Raw genomic sequence first — 22,153 nt, 5'->3', positions numbered from 1 at the left:
CTCGAAGTTGCATTATCAGCAGAGAATAGTACAGGACTAATACTTGTCACAAAACGAAATAAGACCAAAGTGTACAGTACGAAACTTCACAAATAAGAGTGTAATTTACAAACTCACGGTTGAATCAGACAAGGAATGCTCCCCCCTGCTCATCCCAGAGTAGATCTCTCAAAGATTGAAAAATTTCCTGCTTCGAAATTTGAACCCACCCATCCACAATTCTCTGAGGAAGAAAGAAATTTCCACTTTTCTGCATATGCATACAGATACCCGCGGCCCCTCCTCAACACCCTCTCCCTCTCTCTCTCTCTCTCTCTCTCTCTCAATGGCAATTTAGGCGCACAGAAGGGCCCAAGGGATTAAATAAACAATCCAGACAGATATTTGTAGACTTACTAAGAGTCAATAGTCAGCTTACTGTCTACATGTGAAAAGCTTTGATAAAATGCCTAGAAATGCTGGTACGCCATGTCAATATCTTCCTTCCCACATACTTCTCTCACACTGTAAATGTGAAAAAAAAAAAAAAAAACAGACATAATCATGACACCAGTTTCATACTTATGAACATTCACACAGCAAGAAAGAGCATCTGTCATGAACAAACAGCAAACCAACCCTGGAAAGAGGAGGGAAGAAAGTTACAAACATGCATCCTGCTGGAAGGTGAAAATAAATCAACATATCATGCAGATCCCTCGTGTTCCCATGTTGAAGACAGTCCATCAAATGAGCTCTTGAGCATAATTTGCATAGGCTTATGCATGGATAGATGCCAGACTAATAGACTTAAACGAAGCAGCGCTTTAATTTTGAGAGATTCAAATGAAGATTGGAAACGAATTTTTTTGGCATAGAGATATAGCTGCTGAATATACTGAGTTATCTTTTAGAATTTCTCTTCTTAAATGCCGATTTGCAACTACCCTATTGAGCAACAAGCTACAGCAGATGTGATGAATACAGACCATGGGACTATCACAATTAATTACACAAGCTCAGTTCGATACCTGTGCATCAAAAGTTGAGCAATTGCCACAATCAACCATGCGGATACCAACTCCTGATGCCAGTATCGGACCTATGGTGGATCCACATCCCATGTCATTTCTAACTGCAAATTCCTACACACAGAATAGTCATGCGGAAATTTTTCTGTTAGGCCTCCTGTATAAAGCATGGCACAACCACAAACTTCAGTTCAATAAAATAGCAATAATGTATCTATTTTCCATTCATATATGAATAATAGTGAATAGGCATCCTTTGCGCATTGCATACGGCTATACAAAAGCACTTAAGTAGTAAACCCACCCAAGATGAGTGCTCTCCTATTTTGACTTCCCCCTTGCAAATCGACTTGGGTTACAGGTGTGGTTCTGGCTGGCCATAATTAATAAGAACATTCTGTAGTCTTAGTAAGAATAATCTACAAAAGTAATTGACACATCACATTGGTAACTCTGTATAATTTATATCCGTATAGCATCATTTTTGTCTCACCAACTATAGAGAGCTTGATTTCAAATGACACCATTTATCCATATAATCATTGAATACACACATTTACATACGCACGTGTTTGTGTGTTCGTGTGAGAGATTGATAAAGAGATGTCCAGCAAGAACTAGAAGTGAAACCGCAGTAGCTTTCAAGCAACCATACAAAAATCACCAAAACCTCCAGACCATATAAATCCTTAGCAACTTGTGGATAACAACTTTCAAAACAGAGGAAGATAAGCATGACATGTATAATACACTTGTTATTCATTGCCAGACTTCAGCAGTGAAAACACAGATGTGAGATTGACAGTTAATCCTAGGATATGGATTGGAAGAATGAAATGGGGAGAAAATGCTAAAGCGGGCCAACATTGCATCCGCATAGTAGCGAAAACACACATAAACGTTGCCGGACTTCAGCAGTGAAAACAAAGATGTGAGATTGACAGTAAACCCTAGGATATGCATTGGAAGAGTAACACGGACAGAAAATGTTAAAGCAGGCCAACATGGCATCTCCATAGTAGCTGATGTGACAGTTACAAAAACTCATATTTTGATATTTCAAAGAGATTGATCTCCTTTTGGCCAAAAAAAAAAAAAAAAAAAAAAGGTTGATCTCCTTGCTTCTCTTGCAAAAAAATCATCTTAAGAAGCATAAGGTCCTCCCTTTCTCCTCGGTCCACAGAAATGAAAAGTAGAATTAGGACCAAGTTAATTGCTGAAAGCTGATCTAACTATCACAGATTAATACTAACATATAAGGAATAGTGATTCTTGGTTACGCAAACGGACAGAATAACCAAGTATCTTTTTTTAATTAAAGACTGCAGGCTACATGTCAATAGCTTGTCAATAGCTTGCTTCACCACAATTTGGAGATGACAACTAAATTTCCCATGGGTCTAATATGATAGAGAGTACCTTGACCAAAACTATAATAGAAGCTTAAGTTTCAAGAGACATCTCTCTGTGTTAAAACTGAATCTACCTGTGTTGGCAAGTTATGAATTTTGACCACTTCTTTGAAAAGAAAAGCGGTAATGCCACTGGTAGCATAGCGCTGATTGGCATTGTGCTTAATTACTAGCCCCTTCTGCATTTCAGGTCGATGGTGCTCCTCATGCTTGTCCATAAAAGTTGGGTGAACTCCGTGAGCCATGTCTGCAGAAACTGCATTATCCAAGATGTCAGCAGTTATGGAGGGACAAATCATATTAGTATGAAAATACAACACGAACAAGTTTATTAGCTGGTGGTATTCAATTAGGAGATCACGGGACCTCCTGAAAGTGGCTTTAAGAAAAACCAGAAGAAATGTATACGTGTGAAAAAGAAAAAAAGGTTATTATTGTTTGCTGTTAACGCAATTTGAACCTTTAATATCTGCAACATAATTTAAAAAAATGGATAGAATTGAGCTTTGTGGTTGAGCCACGTCATCACAAAGGTCAGTTGCCTCTTGTTACCCTTTGCAATTATTGGAAGCCACCACCATTAACATTTTTTCGTCTCGTAGCCATTCATTCATAATTGACTACATCATTGATAGAAGTTATGGAAGCCATTTGACATACAGTCAACAAGTACGAAATAATAAATAGGACAATGCAACACTAATCTCACAATGACAAAAACAAAAAGTACCATGAAATGATTTCCGTATCGCACGCTCAAAAGCATTCTCCCCAACATATTTATCAGCTAAGGAATAATGTTGTTTCTCAGTTTTCTGAAGGAAGTAAAGGGCCACAGATCTCTCTTTTTTTATGGTCAATGTCAAAAACGAAATATGTGCATCATGGTCTGTGTCTAGACTGTGGTTACTAAAAGCTTTACATGCATATGATATATCTGAATTTCTTGGATCTGGCTTTGTGATAGCTTTTTCCTTTATCTTGACTATAATAGCTTCTTTATTTCTGCCAGTTCATCTCTCTAATTATGAGACAGAGCTGGGGAAAAAACAATGTAATTGTGAGGCTCATATTTTCTATCAAAAAGACTAGCATGATTTTCTACAACATTTACTAAGGCCAGTTATGTATTCAGCCAATATCTACTATTTAGGTTACGTACTTGGAGCTGAAATCCGCGTTAGATCAACTGTAAGCCGCGTTTTAAAGGATCTGACAGTCTCTACATGGATTCATGCTGTAATTTAGGGACATTTTGAAGGATAGGTTAAAATGGCTGGTGAGAATTATGACTACACGGAGAAGTTACAATTGGTGTTAAGAAGTCAAGCTAGCCGTTTTCTTCTAGTAGAAGAGACAGAGCTCTATGAGGGTTTTGTTGCTAGTCTGAAGGACTGACTGGAATTGTCAGAGCGGCAACTTAACCTGTTTATGTTTTTCAAGGCCACCGATTTTGTGCTACGTAAATTGTGTTATATGACTACAGAATGATTTTCTGGCTAATTGGTTGCTAAATTATGTAAATTTGGCTTTGCTTTAGCTACTCTGATATGTTATGCTTACTTTTTTTTTTTTTTGGGGGAGGGGGGTCGTGGGGGGAGGAGTTGGCCTAACAATCTAGTGATTTTGCATATAAAGGTTATTGTTGATGAGAATGTGGACTCTTTTAGTTGATCTCGTGGAGTCTGTTGGTGATGACATACTGATTTTCTTATCCTTTCGGGCTCTTCCTTTACCTTTTTAACTACTCTATAGGCACCCTGGTTGATCTGCAGCAATGAGTAAAGAGTCGTGGTGATTTGCTGAAAGAAAATAGTCTTCCCTCTTAAATGTTGGCAGTGAAGAGATATGGCGGTAGAATAGATGGATGTGCCGAGAGCTCTGTCTAGTGCTGTGCTTGATAAACTTGTGCATCTTACTTAGGTGGGCACTTGCCAAATGGCAAATTATCAGATTTCATTGCTTTTGTTGGAGGATAATAATGTGTCCTTGATGACTTTGTTGAACATGATACTGTCTAAAACTGAAGGTCCCTCGTTCATGAGTCCATTCCAGTTTGGCTAATATCACTAGATGTTATTTTGCAGGTTCCATGGATACAGGAGCGCAGGTCAAGATCACTTTTGCTGATGGTCCAGCCTGAAATATTCCTTGTTGCGATTGAGATGGGAATGTATGCTCTTCATTCTTGTCCAATATTCATTTTGCAACCTTGTATGATACCAAATATCCAGCTATTTACTCCTTTGAAAAATATTTCAATGCTAATGTGAAGTGGGATGGATGTATTAATTTGTTTTTTTAGGATTTCCAGATTAATGAGTGAAGTAATTGCGGAGTGGGTACCATTAGAATATCTATAGTAAGATTACCTTTTCAAGACATCGTGAATGTTTGCTGCATTTTCACATAAGAAACAACCTTTTTTCATTATCAAAGCATAAAAATGTAGATACCGGTGGCCCTGTATCACTTGTAACAAATAACAATGTCCTTTCCTGATTAGCTTTTCTTTAAGTTGTCCTAAATTCTCTGCTTTTAGGCTTCTCCAAACGGTGTAGCTGAGGGCTCATTGATAAGTTAATTACAGAAAACAATATTGTTTCTTTTTAGATGTTTTAACTTATATATTATCTGAACATAAATTTCTAAGCAAAAAATTTCATATCTCTAAGCATAGAAACAATTATTTTGCTTCTCATCTCTTTTAGATTATTCAGTTGATGTCTCTCTGAAGTCTGAAGTTCATTGGTCTGGCCACCATTATAGGAAGCCAAACCATTACAGTTGTCTCCTGGCGCAACGTTATACTCTAATTTCACTAGTGTAATTTCCAATAAGATTCATTATTGTGATTCAACTGCATTGAGCTATGACATGATTGCTATATGTGACTGCAGAGTTCTTCATCTCTTCCCATTAGCAGTTAATGCATTTGCGATACAGTGTCTCTCAACTGTCACTGGTGGTGGTCAATCTGTTTTTGCAAAGAAAGAAAATGCAAATGCTGCTCTTCTTGTGGCAAGCCAGGTAATATACCATAGGTATTTAGTTAAATTCTTTTCTTGTGCGGTTCGAGTAGCCCAAGTCAAAAGTGAGAGAGTAATACACCCTGCATCTGAGTCAAGGAAATAGAGGAAGGATACAAATGTGTTTGATGCAGAGAAAGAATATCATTGAGATCCTATAAGCATTTTACCTAAGAACGCAAACTAAATCTGATGTTAGATATTAAGGAAATTGTAGGATATTATTTTGTGCCAATTATCTTCAATCCTCGTTGAGACTGACATTGCTGTTCTACTATTATCGATTCCTTTAAAAGAGAATAACTCTTGTTTGGTTAGAATAAATCTTGCATTTGGTATTGTCATTCTACACCAAGTTCAATAATTGCAGATACACGAGAAAAGCTTAAAAAGTTAAGAAAAAGAATATAGAAAGAAAGAAGGAAAGTTGTTTGTAGTTTGATTGGAGATTATAAAACCATCTGGGCATCCTCTAGCAATAGCAGCCATCTTGCTGATTTTCAGAATGAAAGTCCCACGGCATTCATTGGAGATTATACTGGTTGGATGCAAACTCAAATGAAATTGGAATTATATATGGCATGAATTTCGTGGCTATGGACGAAAAAGTCCATTAGGGAGAGCTTCTTGGTGTGTTTGACCTTGAGTTGTGATTGTTCAGTTAAGGGATCAGCTATTAGTAACAGCTACACTTGTCTATTCTTCTGAGGAACACAGAGCAATCGCTTTCTGCTCTGTGATTAATAATTCAAGGGTTACTTCCTCAAGAATGACCACAATGTGCAGAAAACTCTACCAGTAATGGTGGCTGTCGTTGAACAGCTCGGTGGTGCATTTGGTGAATCTGGTCTGCGGGTTCTTCCTTGTGTTGCGTCACGTTTAATTCAGGTAAAGTTTTTCATTGTTTCTATCAGTCTCAAGTTTGGAGAGTTGATTTCCTCACTTCTCTTCCATGTAGATTACAATGGACTCCTTTCTTGTGAATTTCTGGCTGCAGAAAGATGCTGCTTCCAACGGTCTCAAAGTAGCTTGATGCTTAAGCATGTGCTGTTTACCCGATTCAATCTGTCGAACTCGGGCTTTTTGCAGATTGAAGTTTTGATTACTGCATTTTAAACAGAATTTTCAGATTGAAAGGGCAGCCGGACTCAGATAGTCAAGGATTTTAATTCAGTGGTCATTCGCATAAACAGCATACTGGGTCAAGTTTTGTACGATGCTGGCATGCACGGCAGCAATTTTTTGTTGTCCTTTTGGATGATAATTTATAATTACCATTCCATAAAAAAAGAAAAAAAAAAGAGGAACAAGCTTGAGAGCAAGGAACAAGCTTGTCTGGAAGAAGCCAAACATATCTCATGTTAGAGCGTTTCGCTGCAAAGCGTATGTGCAAGTGCCAAAAGAAAATAAGAACAAGCTCGAGAGCGAGGAACAAGCTTGAGAGCCAGTCTCAGAAGTGCATCTTCATTGGATACAAGGATGATATTAAGGGGTATAAGCTGTGGAATCCTGATACAAAACATATTATTTACAGCGGGGATGTGGTGTTCAGAAAATCTACGATAAATCAAATTGTTCCACTGGCTCCTAAAGAATCACAAACAGTTGAGTTAGATATTGATTTGAAGGAAGAGATAGAGGCTGCACAAGTTGGAAGAGAATATTCAGATGCTGAAGCTTATGAGCCTTACATGGAGGATGCCATAGTAGATGCTGAACATGAATTTGAAGCTAAAGCAGCATCTGAACCGGTCTTAAGGAGATCCACAAAGCTAAGAAGACCACCTGAGAGGTATACCTTATTTGTTAGTAATGCAAATTGTGCTATGACTATTACAAATGATTATCCAAGTACTTTCGTGGAAGCAAGAAGCCCGAAAGATGCCAAACAGTGGGAGATAGCTATGAAAAATGAGATGAACTCGTTGGATAAAAACGGAATATGGAGTCTGATAAAACTACCAACAAATCGAAAGGCATTTTGTTGTAAATGGGTGTTTAAAAAGAAGATATCTGTAGGTGGAGAGATAGAACAATATAAAGTTCATTTGGTTGCGAAAGGATACTCGCAAATAGAGGGAGTCGATTATGGTGAGATTTTTTTTCTCTTATTGCTAAATTAAATTCCATAAGACTTGTCTTATCTATAGCGATTGAATACAATCTGGAGGTAGAGCAACTCGATGTGAAAACAACATTCCTTCATGATAACTTGAAGGATGATATTTACGTGAAGCAACCAGAAGGGTTTGAGGTCAGAAGAAAAGAAAATTTTGTTTGTAGACTCAACAAATTCCCTTTTTTTTTTTTTTTCCTTACTTACTTATGATAGTTCACATATAGCCTTGGTGACCATATTAATGTTCTCATTTGCCCAATGATGAACTTTATAAGCGTGAGGTGACGCATAGATCTGATCACGACATTGGACGTATGTGAACAGGCGATTTTCTCCTTCGGTCGGACCAACCTGCTCGGGCTGCTCGAGCGCCCTTTGCCCATTCATGTCACATAACTGCCATGGGAGAGTACCATCCGGCATCTTTGTCCTCCTTTCGAGTAGGATAGGTTGAGGTTGGTGAAGCCTCCATGTCCTACTTTCTCTTTTCACACACGACAGAATCTCATTTTAGATTTCGACCAAAAAAAAATTCTCATTTTAAATGGGATAGAGAGTTTATAAGGTGATATCCATGTAAACACTTGTAGATAGATCATGCCCAAAATGTTATGTTGTGACTCCGCTATATCTCCATTCAATGGTGCAATGAAATCATGCTTCTGCAAAAGCTTTCTATCGACGCTCATTTCTGGATAGGCGGATCGTGGGATATCACGATTTTTAATCGTGATTGTCCGAAAATTTATATGTAGACATCATGGATAGATTTCCGACGCATTGAAAATCACTTCAATCGGAGTTTTTTCAAAGGAGATTTCATGCCTTTTTCATCTCGACCATCCATTTGGCTCACTTGGTGAAAATCCAAGGTCCCAACAATTGTTTTTTTTTTTTTTGAAAATAGGCCCCCATTTCTGGATAATTTGGGTCGCGAGCTTGGCGGCGAAAGTCGTGTCAATCGGACGCCAGGTAAGAGAGCGAAACGGACGGTCCAAATTGGATCGGAAGTCAAAAGGAAAAAAAGCAATAGATGTTCAAAGAACAAACAAAAAAACGGCCTTTATTGAAGTGTCCAAAGTACGAATACCAACATGTGAATCAAGGTATTAAAAAAATAAATAATTTGAAAATATTATTATAATATTATTTAAAATTATCCATGTAAATTGCCGGGTATGCCAACGATCCCAGGATCAATCCGCTAGTTTACCCAATTAAATACCACTAGTTTATCAAATTGGGACCTAAATCTTTTCTCTAGCTTTTAAACTAGATTTCATTTACCTTTATATCGCAGAAACGCATCGGTGGGTTCGTATGGTAATGGTAGATATAGCAACTTTCAAAATATATATAAACACAAATAATCTTTTATATATATATATATATATGCATTATTATATCTTACATCATGTACGACCTCCCTTTCACTATTTTACAAACAAAGTTCAAAGGATGTTACTTACTCGCTCTCATATCCTCTCATCTACTACCACCACATTACATGACTCAACACCCATATCACAAAACTCCACTCCCACAACGTCACAAAGATACATATGCATATGGGTAAATTGGTTGAATAGAGGAGCTCGTGGTGAATCCATCGGTTTCCTAAAAACTAAAGAGATGAGCGAGTAGCCCAATAAATGAAATTATTGGGTCTAAAGTAGGTATGTCGACTTTATACTTAACAAAGCTATCATGTGATCTATTGTAAATATGAGCATGAATCTCACTTGTAAATCATCAAATGCATTGATCCACCATGTAACTTTTATTCAAATGCCATGAACGCATCAATTCTTGCAATTCACATCAAATGGCCACTCCTAGCTCGTTATCCGGGCCACAAGCATTTGCCAATCCAAGCAATAATTAGTAAGTCGTATCCCGAGAACGCTTACTCATGGGTTTAACATTACTTAACGGTAAACATCTTGCATGATTACTTTCATGGAAATGATGGCTCAATACATCTACTATACGAACCATTGAGACTTTAAGGGAATATTTGCATATCCATGCCATAGTAATTATCTACTCGGGCCATACGTCGTTCCTCGGATGATTTGTTCAAACACATTCTTGCGGACGTATGATTCAAATCATTTTAACGCAAAAAAATATCGTTGTGTCATGACTTAAATCATTTTAATGCAAAAATTATCGCCGTGGCTTAGGCTATGTTTGTTTCACAAAAAAGGTTTTCTTGGAAAACATTTTCCTCAGTATTTGGTGTTTGGGGGTGGAAAATATATGGTCCAAGAAAATGTTTTCCGGTCAATTAAAATACTCTTCATAAAATTGTGGAAAATGATTTCCATTTGTGAAAGGAGGGAAATCATTTTCCAATCTTGTCCGCCCTCTTCCCTCACGCTGCCCTCTTGCCCTCGTGTCATTTTCCAAATCTCATTTTCCAGATCTGCTCATGTTCCTCCATCTTCCTCATGCAGCCTCTCCTCCTCCCTCCATATCTACTCCTTTTCTCCCATCTATCTCATTCAACCAAGCCGCTCCGCCTCTCGCTGCTGCCTCGCGCTTCCCTCCACGTCGTCATCCTCTCGAAGATCGTCGCCATCGTCTACCTCATCACCTCCTTCATCTACCTCCTCAGCTTCTTCGGCGAGCTTGATATCACGCCAGAGATCAGCGAGTCAAGGAGAACTCAAGGCCTCACGAGTCGCGGCAAACACACCAGATCTGGAGCCCGAAGCCTTGCGAGTCAGCCACGAGCAACTCCCTAGATCTGACGAGTTTGAGACCTCGCAAGTGGTCGCGAGCAACTAGCCAAATCTGGCGTACAATGTCGATGACAGCCGAGGATGAGGGATAGCGTTACTCTCGAGCTTGGCTCATCCATGGTTGGCCTATGATGCTACTGCCTCGGTAAATTGGTGAAACTGCTGTCCTTGGTCTGCTCATCCACGGCTATGAGCCCTATCCGCTGAGCCTTACGGCCATGCCGAGGGCCTCGTTCAAGGCCGATGAGGTGAGCCTCGAGCTCTCCAGAAGGTGGCGAGGCTCGGTGGCCGATCGCCGTGGCCGCTCGCCAGTCGAGAAAGACAGGAGAAAGAAAAAAATAAAAAAGATAAACAAAAGAGAAAAAAGATAAAAGTAAAAAATAAGAAAGAAAAACAGAAAAGTTAAAAGATAAAAGAAAATAATTAAGAAATTGATTTTAAAAAAATTATTAAAAGGCATGTACAATGGAAGTTCATTTTCCTTACCAAACGGCGGAAAATACTTTCCGATTCGTTTACAGATTTAGCCAAACAAGAAAAAATATTGTCATTTTCCTGGAAAACAATTTTCTGAAAAATATTTTTCAAAAATGCCACATTTTTCGTGAAACAAACAGAGCGTTAATGCAATAATACTCGTATCGCACACAAAAATGCACACAATTCATATCAATTTAATGTAGTTCTTCATTTAAGTAACAAATGGACGTTATCGCATTATATTTAGCAATCCCATTTACTTGTACCTAGGCTACGTATTTTATTCTACAACAAATAAACAAGACGAGAGGGAAGAGGAGGTGGCTTGGAGCGGTGTAGCAGCGGCTTGAGGCAACGGCAGCGTGGGGCGGCGTCGGTGGTGAGGCAATGGTTGATGGAGTTGGCAAGAGAAAGAGGAAGGGAGAGGCATGAGAGAGAATTTGTGGGGAAGAGAAAGTGCACGTGAAAGAGGAAAAAGGAAGAGGGAATTGATGGTTATGGGAATTGAAAAAATCTTACCCCTATTTATAATAGTTTTCTAACTTCTTCCCCAAGTTTCTTCATTAATGAACTTGCTCGTTAATTTTATCCATAGATGTAAATGTATTTATTGCATCTTGACTTTTCCAACTTCTTTCCCAAGTTTCATTTGCTCCTTAAGTTTTTTTTACCAATGTGAATGCATTTATAGTTTCTTGACTTTGTAAATTCTATAGTTTGAACTCATTTATAAGTCTCAACTTTGTAAAATTCTATAGTGTTCACTCATTTATAATTCTTGACTTTGTTATTGAAAGTAATATTGATCTTATCCTAACATTAATTACTTGAAAACGACATTGATCTTATCCTAGATTTAATTACTTGAAAGGGACATTGATCTTATCTAGCATTAATTACTTCAAAGCGACATCATTCTGACCCGATAATTTAATACTTGAAAATGATATTATTCTTATCCTTTGAAAAATTGACTTGCCATTGACTTAATTAACTTAGCATTGACTTCATTCTTATCCTTTACAAAATTGACTTGCCATTAACTCAATTGACTTAGCATTGACTTCATTCTTATACTTTCGAAAATTGACTTGCCATTGACATCTCTATCCTATTTGATTTATAAATATTAATTCAAGAACTATAATTTTCGGGGATAATTCCCAAATAAGTTAACTAATATCTTTCTCGAAAAGTTTCAAAATAGCCTCTTTTAAAAGTTTCTTAAATAACATTTCAAGAAGGTTTATTTTACTCTCCAATTATTTCTAATGTGGGAAAATTTCAAGATGTCACATCAATAATTCCGGTCAAAATTGGCCGAATGGACTTAATTGACAAAACGTGAAAATATTTATGATTTAATCTGAAAATTAAAAGATTTGGGACTAAATTAAAAAAAAAGTGCAATAAATTTAAGACTTTTTTGGACAATTTTCCCTTCATACATACTCTATGTTAAGGTTCTTAATGCACTTATCTTAAAGTTTCAACATTGCGGCTGTAGAGACAATCATGTGTAGCCGTTGCACACTTCCATTGCTTTTTATGTGGAATAAGAAGTAAAATCACAATTTATGGATGTGTTGTTTTTTTTTTTTTTTTGGTCTAGTTCTATCAAAGCCCATGTGTGCGCTATGTGCCGTGTGCGGGTTGCGAAACTCCGTTCTCTCTCATGCGTCCCAACCCCACTCCTCTGGAAGGTGGAGATTCGGACCCCCCCCACCTCCCTCTTTCCAATGGGAAAATTGACCACTGGGGCAATCCCTCGATGGTTTGGATGAAAATTCAAAATTTTCAAAAATGATTAATTATGTCACTCAAAAAAATGAATTAATCGAAAATGTTTTCATCCCAAAACAATAGTTTATGCCAAACGACTTTCGCAAATTATGAATATAGTTTACACTCATTTATTTTTGTAAGCGATAAGAGCGATTATTTCTTAGAAAATATTTCTCGAATCTTGAATTTTTCGTGAAATAAACGCACTCTAATAAATCATGTCGGTACATCAAATTTTCCATAGGAATTTGAAGAAGTTCATCAGCTAATAGAAAAGGTTAATGCTATGAAAATTCCCAAACTAGTACATTCTTGATGAATTTACCATGAACTAATTTTGTGACCATCAAATTCCCCAAACCGGTACATCCGTGAGATAAATTTATCATCTGTTAAATTTTCTTAAATTGGATTAATACCACGGAAAATCCCAAAATGATACGTGAGGATAAACATCTCAATCTAGTACATCTGTCAACTACCACGTGCCTTTCAATTTAGCAATTTGAGAATAAAATTTAACAAAAAATCGACGGAAAGTAAATTTATAACAAATGTAACAATTTGAGATTTTTGGCTGTCAAAAAATTAATTTGAGATAATTTTGTACCCATTTAAAGTTTGTCGTGGTATTAATCCTAATAAAAATACATGACATGCATTTTGGGAATCCCTGTCTGTGGAAGCTCACAAGATTCTATCACATCAAAAGACACCGTCCAAGCAATCGAAAGAAATTGCCAACATGTCCGCAACCGCACATCTCACATCGACATGCTCGAGATCCCCATGATTAAAGAACAAAGAAGTCAACGGAACCAAACAAAGGGACCTGGGTTTCAATAATGCCCATCAGCTGACACTGATCCTCTCTTCCTCCACTTGTACCTCCAATTCCTTTTCCGTATGATCTCAGCTCGATTTGTTCCTAATTGATTACATTTGATACTCCTTTCAGCTGGCTCAATACTTTGTAACCAACATTTGTTTTTGCTGGTTCGGTCGGCACCTTCCTCCATCTCACATGGCCACGGTAATTATTCTAAGCCGTCTTGAGTCTCTTGTGCTTGTCTTCGAGCGAAATGAATCTTTTCTCAGCTCTGCTTGCATAGCACCGGTCTTTCCATAAGATTATGCAGATGGAATTGATGTCGTTCACAGTTGTGCTGATAAGTTAGTCTTTGGACTCTTGAGACTGTTCTTCTTGACAATGACTGGTTCTTGGATCTTTATGTCCATCACAGCACAATAGAACTAGAACTGAAGCAAAAAGACTCATTTGACTTTAATTAAGCCATCTGATGGCCATCAAGATATAGTGAAAATTTAGAAGTTAGCTGGACCGCTGATTGTTATAATTAATACAGTAAGGAGGAGATACTTTTATCGGTACATTTGGTAAAGCAAAATTTCATAGCAAGATCTCCTTCAGGCAAAGGCTGGAGAAGTATACCTTAAGCTGCTTATCTAAGATTCAGCTCCCAAACTCTCCTATATTTACAACTTTGTCAGATGCAACTCCTTGAAAACATACTCACTTCTCCATGAGCCTCTCCGAGGTACATGCAACAGCAACAACCGTGGTGAAAATTCACGACTACAGGAAAAGTTGGATGGTTCGTAATTTATCCAGTACTGCTGCAAAGTAATGGTGCTTCTTGGTCTTCTATGTTGTCCTGATCTGAGTTCTGGCGTGACCAATCTTCAGGTTTAAGCAGACAAGCGTACGCGAAAGACAGAACCTGAACATTCATACCGGCTTAAGAAATAATGTACTCAAAACTCTATTACCAGATGACAAGCTGGGGTATCATAAAGTTTTTTTTTTTTTTTTTTCGTTTCTCACCATGCATACAGAGGCACATACAATGCTGAAGCCCTTGCAGTTGAACGGGGCACTATCTGATAGAAACCAAGCTGAGAAAACAGAACATGTAAAGATTAGCACGGTCAGTTAGAGAAAATACGGTTTCAAAATGCCAAATGAAGATAAAAGCAGTCAAACTCACCGGTCAAGGGACTTATGGCAAGAGGTGATAAAAAACTGGCTATTGCTTGTATACCAGCTATGAATCCTTGCGCCTTTCCCTGCAGGTAAATCGAACCTGGCATCTTTTAATCACTTGTGATGAGTTCAAAAGGGTAAGGCCTTCATGACGTGACACATAGCGACAACTCTTGCATAATGTGCAGATACAATGAAACTATAGACTGAACTAATCAAGAACAAAGCACATCGATCATCATGCTTCAGATGTTCAGATGCACTTTTTTTTTTCTCCAAACACTGCATAAGCGCCACTAGTAAGAAAGGAATTCAATCAGATACCATAGAATGCTTGGACACAGATCGAGTATGAAGGTAGTTCGAAGATGTCTTAAGTTCCATGACCTGACTAATCTTTCCGCCACTTCCAGTCAGATTGATTTGCTTAATCAACTATATCAGGCAATTTTCAACCACATTGCTATTAAAAATGCTACTTCAATTAGTGAAGGTTTATAGGGAGCATAGACATGTACATCATCCGATCTTTCTAGAGCTAGTGATGGGCTTCTAGCTAGCTCTCTCATTAAAAATGCAAGTGACACTACGGAGATCACATAATCATGCAAACTTTAAAGCACATTTTAATGCCTTGGGCTTTCTACAAACTTCATTTTAGTCCCTGCACATCAAATTTCGATAGTCTCTTCCTCAACATTTATTGTTGTGTCTAGTTGAGGGAAACCATCTGCATTTTTCATACTCTCTGCAAGGGCTTCCATAGATGTTTCTCATTTCGAGTGAGACGACCAACACATAGCATTCTTGTCATCCTACTTAGTTGCTCCGCACAACAAAATGCCATCCATCAAGAATCTACTCACAAGCTGCACTAAAGGGAAAATTAACTCTCGATGCATAGTATTTTAAAGTGATAAAAAGTCCAACAAGATCAGATGATTTTTCAAGTGACAAGACAGGTTGGCTTACAGCATATGACCTGTGTGTATGTTGTTTTCATAAGGTGAATTAAAGAACAATGACTTGAGGAGGATTAAGGACAAGTTTTTCATAACAAAGTGCTAGGCAAGTAGATTATACATCCAAATTTATTTAAATGTCTCTCGACACAACTTTTGAGCAAAGCTATAAAAAGACTGTATCAACCGAGCGGTTTAGTTTGTATTTCAGTTCGCAAGATAAGTTCAAGTTATGCATGTATAAGCATGAGCTAATGTCACTGTCCTCTGCACCGACAATTTGGCACTGAAATGTGAGCATTCTAGCAATCCATGAGTGCCTCCAAATTTGACACCAAAAAATGTTTCCAATGTCAGTCATAGCAAGCCCAAACAAATTTTGACCATCCCCATAGCAATAACAAAATCTTTTGGTTGTGCTAAGACATGCATATCTGAATCTCGGTTTGTATTCTCACAAACAGAGAGCAATCAAAGTCAACATCCTTTGGTAGCAGAGTTTGGCAGTAACTACATGTCCATGATGCACAGTGCATGGAAACAGAATAGATAATGGAAGTTCCATGCTAACCTGATCGGTCGAGCTTGATGCTTTTGAAATTATGGCATAGGTCTTCACATTCAGATGTTAAAGTCCATAAACGTCACCAATAGCAAGAGTAACAAGAAGGACAACGCATTAGAATGAAAGTCACTCTCTCATGGGAGGAAATGATGAGGATAGTTACTTACAGCAGGATCAACAAGGGCATAAATAACTCCGAAAGAGGCACTTAAGTATGCCACCTGCAATATGCATTGCCATAATTGTTATATCATGAAGCCTAGAGAATCCCCAGAATTCATAACTTTGGACTTAGGTGAATAGAAAGCTATAGTTCCTTCATTCTCACTTAATCACCCATAAAGGGTGTCCTCCTTTTTCCTTTTTGTATATTTTCCCTGGTGTTTCCAAAGTTATCCTACTTGATTTTCATGCTATTGACAACTCCTAAAACCAGGAGAAGGAGAAGAGATTGAAGAGTTACTCTAACAATATTCTCTTCTCCTGAAGAAGCCATTAGCATTATCATATTTGCTGAAGAACTAGCGTTTGGAAATGAGCCTCATTTATATCTTTTATACATGACAACAGTTGAAGGTCTTGTTACTTTGCTCGATGTATGCATAATAGTGTCCCTTCCCCTATCTTCATGAGATATTCTCTCTGTAATCTCTACTGACCATGCTGCATAATGGCACACTAAATATGTCTATTGCTTCAATAGTCATGAGACTGTTCTTTTCTCCGATCGAACTGAAGAACCATTTTGGGTAGATAGAGATACATACCCATGATGCCCAAGCCAAGCCATAGAACAATGCCTGTGAAGGGAAAGGCAATTCCCATGATTATCCATCTACAATTATTGTTGAAGAACTGTAGTTATCTGAGGAAGTACAACTTACATAAGCAATTGATGCAAGTAAGCCTATGCAGAGTATTACTTTTTCTCCAACCAAAGGATTTACAAGAGGGAGAACCAAAATCTGCAAAAACATAAATTAAACAGAACATTGATTAAGAGGTGATTTTGTACCAAATAATCAGAAAAACATCGGTCAAGCCATGAAATGGTAAATGAATGACAATGGATGTGATTCTGCAAAGACGCAGTTCAAATTAATGCTTATTGAGACCAACGAAAACTTCTGTAGGACCTCTAACAAGAATCTTAAATTTTGCTTGGACTGTTACATTGCACAAATGCATTGGTCAATATCTGAATCTGAACCTTACTTGTCCTCTCCTTTTTACTTTACTTCCTTGCACTAACATAATTACATTACATATCCATAGCGACATAACGATGCCTAGTGCTCAATCTGTATTAGTTATCAAATAAAAATATAACAACTTGCATAGAAAAACATACACGGTCTACTGATGACAAACCTGTGAAACTATTGAACCCGCTTCCACTACTATTAGAATCTCCGAAAATTGGTTCTTGGTAAAACCAAAAGCTGCCTCCAGATAGTACTGAAAAAAGGTAGGTCTGTAAGCGTCAAGCATTTAAATTGAATAAAAGCAACAGCTATGATTATGATAAACAGGAACACAGGTGGACTGGATATCACTAATTCCATCACTTAGGTCCTACTGGGGTTGGTGATCTTTCCGACAAAGTACAGAATTCCAGGCTCTGCCCCTCTCTTTCATTAGTCCATATCAATATGGGCTTTTCAGCACTAGCAACAAGATAATATGGAGAGATTTGGGAAGCAGGAGTACCATTTTGCAACCTCACATTAAAAAGAAATACGAGACAACAAGCATGAAGAAGATTATATCAGTGTCACGTTATAAGGATGTTCACATATTTGAGTTCAAATTCATAATGTCACACTTTCCACAAATTTAAATGTGCTGGCAACCCCTGCTTAATTGTCTTGAAACTCCTGGTTTTCATGGAAGATTGAATTCGCCTACAATCACATCATGTGCGTACTTCTGAGGAACTGGTAGTAGAAACAAAAGTTTCAGAGAACCACTTATATATTAGTATTGGCTAAAGAAAAGCAATACCAGTAATACGTTGCTGATGCCAGTCATTCCCAACTGGTAGAGGAAGGAAACAACGGAGATGCCTCTGAGTGTTTGACTGAAGATTGACAAGGAACTCATTAGGCAGATGAATACAAGATGAATAGGATCCTATTCTTAGGTAAACGCGCACAATGCAAAAGAATGGAAATGTTTCTGAGATGCATTTTACAAGACCACGAGAAGAAGCAGACATAAATACCTCCTTATAACTATTATTGCAGCATCTCTCATTGACCTGTACCGTTTGGACACACCCCTTAAAATCCTAGTCGACCATGTGGAGTCTTGTTCCTGCCTTGGGGCATACTTAACTGTCTCACGCAGAAACACGTAGATATATATCGGGCAACAGAGCAGGAGAGCTATTGAAACCTGTTGTAGGGAGAAACTTCATTAGGAAGAGGACCAGAAAATCGAAAGGATAAAACAGAGGTGTTGTTAAAATTTCATCAACTGCTTACATCAAATATGTACTTCTCTGGGAGAAAACGTGCTACCAAGTTTCCCAGGACATGAGAAGCAGAATAAAACCCTGTAATCCAGCCAAACGCGAAAGCCCTCTTACCGGGTTCAACGACATCCGCCTACTAAGAGGAAAGGAACTTTTTGGTTATAGTCTGGTATCTATGACTCGACGATTTCTTCCAGTTCAGGAGAATGCTCACCGCATAGGCAACGGAAACACAGAATATACTGCCCTGGCTGAGAATGTATGATATGGTCCGGAGCACATAATACGCATATACAAATCCCCTCGACTGATCCCAGGCCAGCATAGCTGAAACAAGAGAACGAAGAAAAGGATGAACTCACTATTGACGAGAACTACATTGAAGGTAATCATAATTCAATTACCAGAGAACAAGCCTACTTGATGTGATCACAAACATAAGAGAGCAACCAAAAGCATAGGCCTGGTATAGTTCCTTCATAAGATTTAAGTAGCTTCTACTCTTTGTCGTACATATGTCTGCTAGCAACAATTCAAAAGGGATAAAGAGAGGGCATGATGGATGAATCATTTTATGACCGTTACAGGAACTTAGAACATGAAAGAACTTATTTTAGTTCCTGATCTTGTTCCTAGTTTGAGCATGCAACATACATTCTGTAATCAGTTCCGAGCACCTGAACTTGGGCAATAACAGCGAATAAGAGAGAATCAGTAGTCTTGAGTCCGTTCTGAAGTGCATTAGGCTCGAACGTGTCGGAGACAATGTCGGCAGACGCACGAACATACAATCAGTAATCACACCACCTCACTCACAATTTTTTTTGCAGAAGCTACTTTCAAGTGAGTCTCACCAAAGGGAAACACGGACGTCGATATGATCACGAGGAGCACCGGCTTCCGTCCATACTCGTCTGCAAGCTGACCGAGGATGGGAATCGAAAACATCTTGAAAACTCCAACGATCTAAATTAGGAAAGAGAAAAAGGAAGTCATGAGTTTATCTTTGCCGGGCAGTGTCCTTTAAACTTATCAACTTAGTAAGTCGAAATGAACGCCGTCCCGCTAAGCCTTTTCCCCAACCGTGGCGCCGCCGAATTGGATCTTACAATGCCAAAGCATACTCTATACGTATCCGTATTTCCCAATGAACATTATAGGAAACTAGTGAATGTCCACCATCATGGCCATTATAAATGTGCTTAAAGAAGTTTCTGTGAGAAACACGGCATGACCCTCTTTTAGCAATATATGTTAGAGCGGCAATCTGCTTAATAGTCCACGACAAACGTACGTGGTCCTCGTAAAACTTATCGATAATGCCAGATAAAATAAAAGAAGAAGTAGGGAGGGCTTCTTCCAAACCCAAAAGCACAAAAAAAGGAGAGAGAAATTGTGAAGTATAAAAGGAAATTCTCAATTTTATAAATAAATGCATATCCAAATTTAGTAGCTGACGTCACCTGAAACATCCTGAAAAGGAATATTGCGTCAGCGATTCATCATCCCGGCGCATCTATGGCCCAAAGGGATTTTTTTTTTTTTTTTGCAATATATATATATATATTGCAAAATTTAAAATTTAAAATTTAAATAAAAGAGCGAGAAGCAGAGAGAAAAGAGTAGCGGCGAGTGACGATAAATTATTAATTACCGTCTGCTGGAGGCCGTTGAAGTAGATGACTTCAGAGCAGGTGGTGTCGCCGGGGCACAGAGCGTCGATCAGGACGTCGACGAGCACCGACACCGTCATTTCCTCGGCGATCCAGTGGACGCAGAGCGGGACCAGCAGGTGAACCAGCGGCCTCAGCCCCCTCAGTCCATCCACGCCCTTCAACAGCAACATTCCCCTCGCCAGTTCCGCGTCGCCGCCCTGAACTTTTAGCTGGCGATGTTGTTCTTTGTCCTTTGTTCTGGGCGGACGTCGAGAGGGCGTTGTGCTTGCGGGGCTGGAGGTCTCTAGCGAATTTAAGAGTGGAGCTCGTGAATGAGGGAGAACGGAGAAGTTGGTTGGTGTCGGGGCGGTTGACCGGTTGTTGAGCGCAAAAAACAATAACGTACGAGATGTGTGACAGGAACCGCTCAGGAGTTCCAGACATTTTTCGCCAGTTGGCAGCCTCTCAGGAGAAGCAGAGAAATTCTACACACGCCCAGAGAGAGAGAGAGAGAGATTGATTCAGTGAGATTTCATATCTGAAGCACCGAACACTGACGATATTTTTTTGTCTAAAATATTTTCATGAACGATGAGGTGCTTATCGTTCTTCCGTTTTTACGAGTCTCGGATTATTTATTTTTCGCGAAACAAACGGAATTTTTAACGTCCTAAATTCTTTGCCCAACTTGATTTGCGAGTGTCGAGATATTTAAGAAACCATCGATCACGAGCACGACAACAACCGCGATGATCTTTTGTATGAATCGATCCCCGTGCATGTCGTGGTATTTTGGCGTATCTCCCAACTCCATCCTAGACAGAACTCAAATCCAAAATAGATGTACGATGACATGGGATGGCTTGCTAGGAATCATAGGATTTCATACCCTACTAACCCCCGTGTCGTTTCGCTTATGTTTCTGGTTCGACCTTTGTTGACCGGACGCTGTTTCCAGTTGCCTGGTAGTTCAGGACGCTAATGGTGGGTGTGATTTTTTCACGCACTTGATTCAGTGGCCCATGTTCATCATTATCCTTAGCTTTTGCGGCCCCTCTGGTTGATAATGTCCGTGCTTTATCCAAAAGCACCAACGAAAGGCTACAGGACCAGCGGACCTTAGGATGTTGTGGGACCTTGGACGAGAGAATGTGCGTGATTAAGGTAGATCGGTGTGCGCGGCCCGAGTTTGTCGTGCACTGAGAGGCTAGCGAGGCAATAATCTTTTGGTCAATCTTGTTAGGATATGGCTCATACGCTCATCGACAGGAAGAGGCATGGGCCCACCAGCAGTGGGGGTCTCAAGGGGCGACGCTTCCAAAAAGCGAGAAGGTTCTTATAGTTTGAACTCGTATTTTATTGGTAATTTGAGTTTGAACTCATAAATAGCTATTGTGTCGTTTATATATAATCTTTTTGAATTACAATTGTGAGTTATAACAGAAATGCGGAAGGTGACAATTATAGTGAAAATGAATCATGATAAATCTTATATTTCGATTTCTCTTTCTCATATTTACTCTTTATTTCTTTGTGTTTGCGCACCTAATTCTAATAATGCGATGATCGTCTCGAGTTAGGTACTGCGAGTTGTTCTTGCCACCAGCCGTGACCTAATTTGTCTTCTCCTTTTCTGTGTTTCCGAGGAGCGTGTGGGGGCGTGCTGTGCAGGCGCTCCGTGTGGTCGGGGGCGTGCGGCCGCGTGTGCTGGGTGTGCGTGGAGAGCGTGGTGGGCGGGGGTGGGGTTGAGCGACATGAACAAGGGTTGACTCCATGAAAGCTCGCATGCGAGCTGAAATATGCATTACGTAGGTTTGACCGGTTGGCGTTCGTTTCGAAGAAGAAAACGACAACTGTACGATCAGATAAACGTGAACTGACTGGAAATTGTTATCCCGATTTCGAAGT

At 39.0% G+C, this 22,153-nt stretch overlaps 2 protein-coding genes and 1 pseudogene across 5 annotated transcripts; 1 reads left to right on the top strand and 2 right to left on the bottom strand.

Annotated features, from left to right (window-relative positions):
* Positions 1-297: 297 nt before the first annotated feature.
* On the bottom strand, positions 298-3,350 carry LOC115738266 (annotated as a pseudogene).
* Positions 3,351-4,020: 670 nt separating this feature from the next.
* LOC125316330 (probable sodium/metabolite cotransporter BASS4, chloroplastic) lies at positions 4,021-6,484 on the top strand. The gene is made up of 4 exons (XM_048284361.1): positions 4,021-4,595; positions 5,323-5,452; positions 6,238-6,339; positions 6,449-6,484. Exons 1-4 carry the CDS (start codon positions 4,552-4,554, stop codon positions 6,482-6,484), a joined length of 312 nt encoding a protein of 103 aa, XP_048140318.1. The 5' UTR covers positions 4,021-4,551.
* A 6,763-nt stretch (positions 6,485-13,247) lies between these two features.
* On the bottom strand, positions 13,248-20,504 carry LOC115738263 (hippocampus abundant transcript-like protein 1). Of its 4 annotated transcripts, none has more exons than XR_007199479.1 (15): positions 20,245-20,504; positions 19,445-19,556; positions 18,805-18,917; positions 18,601-18,723; positions 18,339-18,511; positions 18,119-18,194; positions 17,486-17,572; positions 16,999-17,079; positions 16,882-16,914; positions 16,282-16,335; positions 16,121-16,162; positions 14,592-14,670; positions 14,429-14,499; positions 14,036-14,324; positions 13,248-13,880 (listed from the first exon to the last, which is right to left on the bottom strand). XR_007199479.1 is itself a non-coding variant. In XM_030670848.2 (14 exons), exons 1-14 carry the CDS (start codon positions 20,434-20,436, stop codon positions 14,208-14,210), a joined length of 1,353 nt encoding a protein of 450 aa, XP_030526708.1. In that variant the 5' UTR covers positions 20,437-20,504; the 3' UTR covers positions 13,916-14,207. The 4 variants fall into 4 exon arrangements, 1 of the variants encoding a protein (XP_030526708.1); XR_007199481.1 differs by having other exon boundaries at positions 13,248-13,856; XR_007199480.1 differs by having other exon boundaries at positions 13,248-13,842.
* Between the last annotated feature and the right edge of the window lie 1,649 nt (positions 20,505-22,153).

The sequence above is a fragment of the Rhodamnia argentea genome, chromosome 8 (genome assembly GCF_020921035.1).
Source record: "Rhodamnia argentea isolate NSW1041297 chromosome 8, ASM2092103v1, whole genome shotgun sequence".
NCBI lineage: Eukaryota > Viridiplantae > Streptophyta > Magnoliopsida > Myrtales > Myrtaceae > Rhodamnia > Rhodamnia argentea.
Note: the sequence above shows the minus strand (reverse complement) of the source record. Positions and strands in the feature narration are given on the sequence as shown.